Raw genomic sequence first — 10,829 nt, 5'->3', positions numbered from 1 at the left:
CGATAACGATGTTTAAGCGGGGATTAGTGTCAACCAGGCTTTGAGCAACCGGCCCTTAGCCTAATTTACGACTTAAGCAATGAGGCTGATTACGTTTGTTTTTTTTTTGCTGCACGAAAGTGCCCATTTTATGTTTCTTTGGTTGGTTCTCGAGCTGTTGAGTGGCACTTTGAGAGAGCAAATTTAGTTTTTCATTAGCCCGAGATCGCCCAGCCTATTTTCCCGGGCGAGTTTCAAATCTTAAATTTATAATTTTGTGAGATTTGACGTTTAGTTTCGGGCACAAAATATGTGTTTTACGCAGGGACCGTAACCGTTATGATTTTTATAATAAAAATCAAAATTTAATCGTTATGTTGTGATTTGTATTTTTCGATCATTTTTAATCGTAATTTTTTGATTTTTTTTTCGATCATTTTTAATCGTTATACTATGATTTTTATTTTTTCGATAATTTTTAATCGTTACTTTATGATTTTTATTTTTTCGATAATTTTTAATCGTTATTTTATAATTTTTATTTTTTCGATCATTTTTAACCGTATTTTGAGATTTTTATTTTTTCGATCATCTTTAATCGTTATATTATGATTTTTATTTTTTCGATAATTTTTAATCGTTATTTTGTGATTTCTATTTTTTCGATCATTTTTAATCGTATTAATTATAATACCATTTCATGCTCATGAAAAGTATAAAAGTAGGGGTATACTTTTTTCGATATAGAACAATCCTAGGGGGTGAGAGCATTACAATTCCGACTTTACTGTTTTTGGACCATCCTAGTGTACATATGCATGCCTTGTAAAACTTTTTTTAAGTCAAATCTGTGCACATTCAGTTTACACATTAAAAAACTAAGAATAACTTCTATTTTTGATCGAAAAAATAAAAATCATAGTATAACGATTAAAAATGATCAAAAAAATAAAAATCATAAAGTAACGATTAAAGATGATCGAAAAAATAAAAATCATAACATAACGATTAAAGATGATCGAAAAAATAAAAATCACGAAATAACGATTAAAAATGATCGAAAAAATAAAAATCATAAAATAACTATTTTTTTTGATCGAAAATATAAAAATCATAAAATAACGATTAAAAATTATTGAAAAAATAAAAATCAAAGAATAACGATTATTTTTGATTGAAAAAATATAAATCATAAAATAACGATTATACAATGATTTTTAAATAAAAATCCTTCATGATAACGATTATTTTCGGTCCCTGGTTTTACGTTCTCGTGGTTTTGGGCAGTTTACTCACTTTTGTAAGAGCATTTCATTCTTCCAGTCATTTGCCCGAAACTAGCCCGAAAATTAAAAAAAAAAAAACAAACCCATTATTCGTAAATATGCGATAAAGAGGTCTCGGACATGATTTAAAAGTTATGCAAAAAAGTTATTTAAAACGGTGCCGAAATTTTTTATAATCGAAATACTATACTATTTTTTATTAATTTAAACTAGTTATATACAAAGTGGTTAATAACTTAACTTAATTTGCCCAACGTAACAAGAAATTATTGCTACAACCTACCTCTTCATGCTTTAATGTTTTTGGAAAATTCGCTAGCGAAAACCGAAAATTATTTCCATCTAATATATGTATGTATGTACATATGCGTATCTACATATATAGGAAACAATTATGTAATTACCTAGAAACAATTCGTGACATGTTGGCATTAAAGTGTGAAAATGTTAAAAGCTAACATGTAAAAGTTTATTATACAAATTGTTCTTGACTGTTTGCGGACAGCTCCATAAGCCGCCAAGCTGCCTTTGGATTTAACTCGTTTGGGTCTCGGCATAGAACCCACACATAATTCACGCGCATGACTTTATCAGGATCACCTTCCACTATTTGGTGATAACGGTCACGAACGCACATAATCTGTTGAGCCTGGAAGGTTACTATCAACACCGGACCCTGCTCCATAACTTTGCCCATTGCCAAGTCTATATTTTCGATATCCAGGATCTTTGAATCCAAGTACATACCAGCTTTTATTGCTTGGCTTATTGGTGTTGCTATAATATTGTATGTGCTTTCGAAGCACCAATCTTTCAGAATGTCTAAATTTCCACGAACCATCGCTTCTAGGATGTTCGGTATTATGTCAGTCTCACAATCACGAAGAAACTGTTTTTGATCGAAATTGGGATCAATTTTACAAAGTTCAGTGAGCGTTTCAGAAAGCTCTGTTTTCGAAAAAAGTCCACCCATAACGTCTGAAACTTTATCGGTCAAAAGGCGAGAGGCGCGTATAACAGGATTTTCTGACTCATCATATTTAAGTTTCCAGTCAAGCACTTTATTAACATATGCGTTGTTATTCTTAAAATTTTCCCACGATTGGTAGAATTTCGAATCCTTGTGTAGTTCCACACCTGGAAGGATTAAAAATTGCTTAAAGTTAGAAGTTCTGAATGTTATTGGTCAAAATTAAGTTAATCTTAATTCAAATACTTGTATGAATATTGGGGTGTTTTTTTTGTCACTCCTACCTCGAAATTTAGTGGAAAACGCCTAAAAAAAACACCCTGAAAATTTGAACCCTTAATATTAACATTAAGTACTCGCTCAAGGCGTGCAAAGATTTCCAATATAAAATACACTTAAACTTTGAGTATTTTTCTTCAAAAGTCTACAACTCAGAGGAATTTTATGGTATAATCTTGGTCAATGATGGGTTCTCTTCAGAATTGAATGCTCCACAAAACAAAAGTGTTCACTGCGGTGTAATCCTTACTCCCACCAGCATTTTTTGCTCCTATCTCAAAAATATAAATGACGTACTTGTACATTCAATTTGCAACACCAAATCGCTAACATCGATATTTCTTGAGATGTTGGGCCTTGAAGTTGAGGTAGTGTGGAATTTTCATGGACTATTAAGGTATCCACACATCTGTGCGATTCCGTCGGAGCGAATCCGCACCGTTTTTGATGCTACAGAGTAGAGTGGTCCACGAAATCCTTTTTTTAATGAAAAAAATGAAAGTACATAACTTGATTTTAAAAAAATAATAAAATTTAGAGGTCGCTCAAGTCTATTTTTGTTTTGCTTAAAATTACTCGACCTTCAATCCGTGCGCACGCGAAATTCCTCTGGAAATTTAAGTTTTGTAAGATCTTATAATATGCTTTCGAGGCCGCTGAATGCACTAGGAGAGTTATTTTTTCGATCCGGCTCTTACCTTTTTAGATAATACGAATAAATAATAAAAAAAAACGAGAAAAAAACCCGAAATTGAACTTTAAAATGTGATTATTTCTTGGAAAAAATTTATTTGATTTTACGTCAATGATGATACATATAGCCATAACCTTAGCGAACAAAATGAGTCATCGCAGAGGATTTTGCGTGCATTACTTCTCGAGATATCGGCAAATTATTGAACCTGAATCTAGATGCGTGGCTGATGCCTGTATTTAAAAAACGTACCGCTTTAAATTTTCGGACTTTGCAAATTTTTTCGAGGTGTTATCTGATACTTTCAAGGTAGCTGAGTGTGCTGAACATGTTTTGTTCTCTTACGTTAATTTTTCTTTAAATTTTACAACGCCGGTCTATTAATCTTTTTAGTTCTGCGAACGAGTGGGTCTACAATTTTTGGCGAGACGAAAAGAAGAAATGTGAATGTTCGAATAAATCGCTGCAGCAAAATCGCCCTAGTGTGAGGTTCCTCATTTAAAACTACGAACGGCATTGTTGTAATTTTTGTCGGAACAGATTCTCACCGACAGAAGCGCATAGGTGTGTGGATGCCTTTAAGCTAAATTGTAGAAATTCTTGATCAACGATAAAGAAATTTCTGTACGAAAAATAAAAAAATTCTGAAAAAAATATGCAAGAAATTTTTCATATAGCTGCACTATTTTCATTGCCTATCGATTTTCTTCCGAAATTTCGTTAAAGAATCGAAGTGTGCACAGTTTATTTTATTTTAGGAGATTCCGAAAAAAATCGGATGAGATCTTTACGAATTATTTTAAATTACAATTCACAATACTCTGAAAAAATGGTTTGCAGGGGTAATACAGAAGAATGATCGTATCGCAATTTTGCGAGAAGTTTTACTAATTTCCAATTCCATAAAGGCGCATATGTATTTTATTTATCTTGTTTATATTTTAAATAAATATAAGTTTGAAGTATCTAAAAAATCGCGTTGACTTTTGGAAATTTTTTTAGTGGAAGGTGTCGCTCATTTTCTCCATACAAAAAATAATTGTCGAACATATGTACATACTTTGTATGGAAGAATCTGAGTGAAAAAAATTGCCAAAAATCACCACGATTTTTAAGCAATTCCAAGCTTGCACTTTCCCAGAAGATAATTTGCGTAGGCCTTCTTAAGTAAAGCCATTCTAAGAGGCCTACCCAAGAAGGGCTGAAAAAAGTGCTTCCTTGCATTCCTTCTAGAAGGGCTAACCCATTTACAATTTGCGCGAATGCATAAATTTATTTTAATATTATTTAGCATTACAAATTAATTTCAATAAACATTTTAAGCTGCAATAAAACATATTTGATATAAACCTTAAGGAAGTACTTCAAAAATGTATGATTTTTATAAACTAAAGAAGCAACTTTAAAAGAACTCCTGCAAAAGGCCTTCTGAAGTACGTTCTATAAAAGCCGTTCTGGAAGGCCTTCCATGGGTAGCGAAATAAGCCCTTCAATTTGTGCCACTCCATACAAAAAAGAAAAGAGAAAGAAATGTAGAGTGGAAGGCCTCTTGACTATCAGGAAGGCCTTTCGGAAGGGCTTTTAACTACTGAAATTATCTACTGGGTTGTTATATAAAAATTAGATGGGCTATAAAACTGCATATGTATTTAGATTTTTTTTTTTTTATCTGAATAGAAAGTTGCAAACTAGTATGCAAATTTATTGAGTTTTACTCAAAATTTTGAGATTTAGTTTTTGTGTTTTTTGGTGTAGGACGAACTATATTTTTATAAAAAATTATCGAAAATAAAGTAGAATAAAAAACTTTGCAGAGATTGCGAAAAATTCTCTGTGCCAATCAGAGTACGAAAATAAACTGTACAAAACAATTCCCATTTGCTCATCGATCATCATATCATTTGTGGTTTTGTACAGTTTTGTACATAGTCAGAAACAAATTGTAAGATTCACTGTCATTTTCTCCAACGAGAAACGTTTGATTTTCGTTTGTGACAATTGTACCATAGGGTACGTTTTATATGTATGCAAACATTTCAATTATGTGAAAAATATTTTTTTCTGTAAATTTTCATATCCAATTCAATTAAAAAACATCAATTAAAAAACATTTTTTTTTTTATTCCATGCAGCCATTCGTTTTGTGTTTAGTTATTGTATATGTGTACATATATACATATATTTTTCTCTGAATGATTAATTTCGTTTGTTGTTTCGCCTGTAACTACTAAGGCATCCAATCCCGGACCATTTTGTGAATCCCGGGGTTTCGGGATCTTAAATTGGTAATCCTGGGATCCCGGGATATTTCGGGATATAATTACCATTAATTAAAATATGCTAACAAACTAGTTTTGCAGTCTTTCTTTAGTGCGAATACTAGAAATAAAAATAAATTTGTGTTTTTAAGAAAATAAATATAAATATCTTTATTTTATATCAGTTTAAAAAGCTAGTTACAAACTGAATAAACTAAAAACTAAAAATTTTTAATTTATTCATATTGCAGTCGAAGTCATTTTAACAGTTGAACTTTTTTAAGTTGATTTGCATAGTAAAGACCAGTAAATTTGGGATTTAAAATTACACATTACATGTTTCAAAAATTGGGAGTTTTTTAAGAACTATTTATTTTTTTTTTATGACGAGGTGGTTTCTTTTATGGGAGTCAACAATGAAGAGTCTACGATGCACAGTGGCCAATTTGTGGAAAACCCTGGCCAAAACTAAAAAAAAATTGGTGCATTCGTATGCATAACCATCTTATATTGTTAGGAGGGCTCTACTCTATATTCACGGATTGATTTTTTTTGTTTACTCATTATATTATGGATTAGGAAAATAGTTACGAGAAAGGTCAAGATTAGCGGTCTAATTTTCTTTTTCATATATACTAAAGTTTTTCTCATCCACCTTGGCTAAAACCACCTGCCACAAGCCGCCACTGTAGTTTGGACATCAGTTTTTATACGCGATTCTTAATTTTTTTGTTTAAAAGATTTAAATCAAGGCGAATTTATATAAGGTGGTGTTGTTTAATCAGCTGTGTGTAGCGTTTGATTGTCAAAATTTTATATTTTGCTAGTGAGTGAGTGAAAACGTGAGAGTGTTTGCATTTTCTGTCGCCCTTTTTCATTCGGAGAAGAATAGCTGAAATTTGACAATCACCAGCTAAAAGCAAAAACAAAATACAAGTAATTGTTGTATTTGTTGAATCGATACCACCTTATATGAATTCGCCTTGATTTAAATTATGTAAAAAAATATTTCTGTCAAGATTTTGATGTTTTAAAGATTGGATGTCAGAAAGTACTACTATATTAGAGTGCTCATCCATGGGCCTCTCATTATTGAATGGGCACCCCTGGCAATTGGGTAACTTTCCGAGGAAACCCAAGAGTCAAGGAATAAGGATATGTATTAAAAAATATCGGCTGCTTGTATCCTCGGCCCCTGTCATTTCAAGTTTACGTTTAAACCCACCAAAAAAAATCATAAACTGTCGTCAGATGCCATTAAATCATTATCAACTGTTGTAAATGCGGATGCGGATTTGCCATCAGTAAATATATATAGAAGCTTGGATACTTCAGATGACTGCGAGTCTGACGGTGTATAAAATTGTTATCTTAAAAATATATTCCTGTACCAACAAATATGTATGTCTTGTTTATTGATTCATTCAAAATCCCGCAGTTCCCGTGTAAATTTGAACATCAAGATTTTTAGAAACAAACATTAAGACCTCGTTAGTGTTTGTCCGAGCTTCTCTTCCGATTTGTGGCGTGCGCCTTGATGTTGGCGCACAAAGGGGAGAGACCAACAACAACAACCAACAGTTTTACGCCGAATCCGAACGGGGATTTTATTTTTATGAGAAGCTGTTCTTCGTTACACTCGGGGATTTGCCATTGCCTGCCAAAGGGCGACTTTATTACAAAAAACTTGTTTGTTTCTTATTTTTTGATGTGATGATGATTAACTACCTCAGTTTTGCTAAAAATCTGATTATTTTAAGCGTACACAGTAGCCATTATGGATCCGCCATTTTGAATTTCGAAATTATGTGGTGAAATTTAAAACCAAAATAAAGACGAATACACAAGGTTTGATTACAATTGTACCACGCTTCGACTTCGCTTTTTCGAAAAATTGGCCACTGTGCGATGAACAGAACCAGAGATATAAAAATTTGAAGAAGTATTTAGTCAGAATCACGAAAAAATCCAAAATTTGACAGATCATATGTATGTATATCCGAAGAAAAAAGGAAAAATATGAAGCCAATTGAAATTGTGACACCAAATTTGGTGTCCGAATAATAGTAGTATTAGAATTGTAATATATTAGCCGTCATCGATTCGCCAACAGTTAGCGAGTGGGGAAACGAACGAACTCAATGAGGTATAACCAAACTCGCTATCGTCTATCCGTGCTAGCTAACTTTGTTGTTGCTTTCACATGCAAAATTCTTCTTTAAGCGACCGGAACTCAAACATAGCGAGCGAGGAGTGGCGAATCGATGACGGCTATTATTTGATTATTTGTAGGGTTGCATTTTATTATTCTTGTATGCCATTACAGCGTCTGAATGTCGTTTTATTTTAGTTTGGTAGTAAATTAAATTCTATCCCGGGATCCCGAGGGCTTGATCGCGGGATTTCGTGAGTTCAAAAACGTCTCGGGACTCCCGGGAGTCGGGATCCCGAGTGCCGGTATAAGATGCCTTAGTAACTACTAAACTACTGCAGTGCACTATCGCCAAAGTAAACTCAGCCGTTTTGTTTTATTATTGTACCGAACTGTTGAAGTATTAAACGAAACGAAATAGTAACGTACAATATAGTTTATTTTCGTACCCTGGTGCCAATACTTTTGTCCGGCACTGTAATTGAGTTAGAAAAACCAATATTTGTTAACATCTAAAGCTTTTTAATAAATACATGTATTTTTTATTGATTCCCAAACCGTTTTCAACTTGTAATTTTTTGTATGCAAATATTAATTTTGTATGCAATCCCAATTATATCATGAAAAATATCCGCTCTCAAAAAATTCCGGTGTGGCACAGCTATGCTTAATGTTTATATCTGCATAAATGTCAAAAATCTGCTTTCTAATCAAAAAATTTTAGTAAAGAAATTACCTTCTTTTTTATCATGGTTCTAACCGTGATCCCGAGTTTCCGGGAAAAAAAAAATTCACCTGAAACATGGAACCCAAAAGTGAAATGTGGCTCCCCTATATTCTATCAGGCCGATTCTGAACAGAAACTCCCCGGGGGTTTTCTCTCTTTTTCCTTTCCGCCTATCATGAATAAAAATTCCACCAGGATCCTTTATATTAAATAATGGAGGAGTTGGCTCTCAAAAAAGTGACAAACCCTTTTTCGAAATTCGAATTTCCTCCTCCCAAGTTTTCGGGGAAAATGTTACTCCTGGAAGTTAATTATTGAGGGATTTATTTCTCGAGCGAAACAAATTGCCGGAGAACAAACTTCCCGGGAGTATTAAGAATTGGCCTGTATGTGTGATAACGAAAGTGCTGCCACGCTTGTATGAAAAATTGTTTTTGGGCCAGAGTACAGGAAGACAATTGTTGCACTAAGAAAGAAATATGAAAAATTCAGGGGAACAATTTTCTCAAAGTCGATACTGTCCCGCCAAAATCGGTACGAATAGTCACCGTAAGCATAATACATGTTACATACAAGCTGCACAAAGTATGTATAAACATACTTCATGGTTTTGCAATTTTATAATGTGCACAAAAAATGTTTAACTCTATTCTTACCTGTGGCATCTACATTAGGCTCGACTACACGGTCGTCGTTCCCATGTTCTACCTCAACGCGTCTTCGTAGTTTTAGAGGAGAACGATAAACTCTAGAATTTATGCTCTGAGATCCCATTTCCTGTTTAATCATCTCCGTTGTAGATGATATAGCTTGAAAAGCAGTTGTCTGCCCAATTTTTTCACCTTTTTCGGTTATGGTATCTGTTACACCTTTAGCTGTCTTCGAAATACCTTCAGAAAATTTGGATGCTCTCTTTGCAATATCGGATTTACTTGCTTCGTCAATTGCATCACTGACTTTGTCCTTTATGCTTCCTAATTGTTCTTTTAAAATATTCGAAGACTTTTGTGCTTCAGACTCGACAATGTTAAATTTTTGTCTGGCGGATTGAAGGGCTTCAGACTGCTCCAACTTATGTGCTTCTTCTCGGAATTTTTTTATATTTTCCTTCATTTCCTTATTTTTATCCATTTCAGACTTTAAATTGTCGATGAACTTCGAGAAAAACCCAGGCCTTCGACTTGGTTGCGTATACCAGCGCTGCAACTTACATATAAGAATTCAAATTCTGCAATAAACACAGTAACTTACCTCATTTAAATGCCCTCTCCAAAAATTGTAGCCTTGCACAAGCCGGCTACATGTGCCGCGCGACGTCAAGAATTTGTTCTTCAATGGAAGCAAATATACACAAATAAGCGAGCACCGGAATAGTATAACCAACCATGAGTTAAAAGTATTACATGATTAATTCCAACAATTATATTTATATCAAAATTGTGTTCGCTTACCATGTTTTTAATTTTCGTGCAACTATTAATTTTAATGGAATTGAAAGTAATGATTTGATAAATGTCCAAATGAATTTATGTAATTTCGAGCTATTGCCAATGAAGGGAATATTTTGAAGAAATCATGCCGCTGAAGTGTCAGACGTAATAATCTGATCAGAACCAGTGTTGCCAGAGACCCTTCGTTTGGAGCTAAAACGATCGAAAATAAGAGCTAATAGTAGCTAAAATGAACAGCTTTTATTTACGTAAGGTTGGTTTTACATTTTCGGCAATTTCAATAAAAACAACGAATTTTATAGGTTTAAGTGCTGAAAAAATGTTTTAAAACCAAATTTTTTTGGAAAGTTTACTTCAAGCTCTCCTTAAAGGTAAAATTAGTAAGGTAAAACAAAATCCGCGCTATCAGAAAAAGGTTTTTCTTTTAATTAATTTTTGAATTCTTTAACCTAGATCCAAGAGTTTATGGTGGATACACTGCATCTCGAAATTTTACAAATTATCAACGCTAAAGTTTTGGCTTATATATACCAAATACAACTTAAACTTTCTGGAGCTAAAAAAGTGATACATAATGGCAACACTGATCAGAACTGTCAAAGGTTAACGCTGCCGGACTCACACTATATGACATTTTTAATTTGGGTTCGGTGTGTTTACACAATCGAGAACTTGCAGTCAAATTGATCACACATACTGCTTGTCGAAATTTATTTGAATTGACAGATATATCGTAGACTGTATGCAACTTGATAGTCAATTTTATTTTCAAAACGCTGTCGTCAAGGAAACATTTTTAGCTGTCAACTCGGTCCCGTACACATAAACATACGTATATAACAGTCTTATAACCAAGATCGACAGGGCTCTGTCTCACGGTCAGTAATTATCACGATATATTGATGGATTGATGGACCACGTACGAATGCTACATGTTCAATATTTATCGCGTTAGTATTTGCATAATTTTTGTGCTGAACGCTTATTATGACGCAAGAAAATATTTTTATTTTGTACGTATATTTTACAGAAA

The 10,829-nt window shown here is 33.3% G+C and overlaps 1 protein-coding gene across 1 annotated transcript; it reads right to left on the bottom strand.

Annotated features, from left to right (window-relative positions):
• Positions 1-1,696: 1,696 nt before the first annotated feature.
• LOC118736753 (mitochondrial import inner membrane translocase subunit TIM44) lies at positions 1,697-9,962 on the bottom strand. The gene is made up of 4 exons (XM_036466769.1): positions 9,797-9,962; positions 9,597-9,674; positions 9,002-9,545; positions 1,697-2,402 (listed from the first exon to the last, which is right to left on the bottom strand). The coding sequence occupies exons 1-4, from the start codon at positions 9,797-9,799 to the stop codon at positions 1,738-1,740; spliced, it is 1,290 nt and encodes a 429-aa protein (XP_036322662.1). The 5' UTR covers positions 9,800-9,962; the 3' UTR covers positions 1,697-1,737.
• Between the last annotated feature and the right edge of the window lie 867 nt (positions 9,963-10,829).

The sequence above is a fragment of the Rhagoletis pomonella genome, unplaced genomic scaffold (assembly GCF_013731165.1).
Source record: "Rhagoletis pomonella isolate Grant_MI unplaced genomic scaffold, Rhpom_1.0 Rhpom_scaffold_00004, whole genome shotgun sequence".
NCBI classification, from domain to species: domain Eukaryota; kingdom Metazoa; phylum Arthropoda; class Insecta; order Diptera; family Tephritidae; genus Rhagoletis; species Rhagoletis pomonella.
The sequence above is the reverse complement of the archived record's forward strand: the minus strand, read 5'-3'. Positions and strand labels throughout refer to the sequence as shown.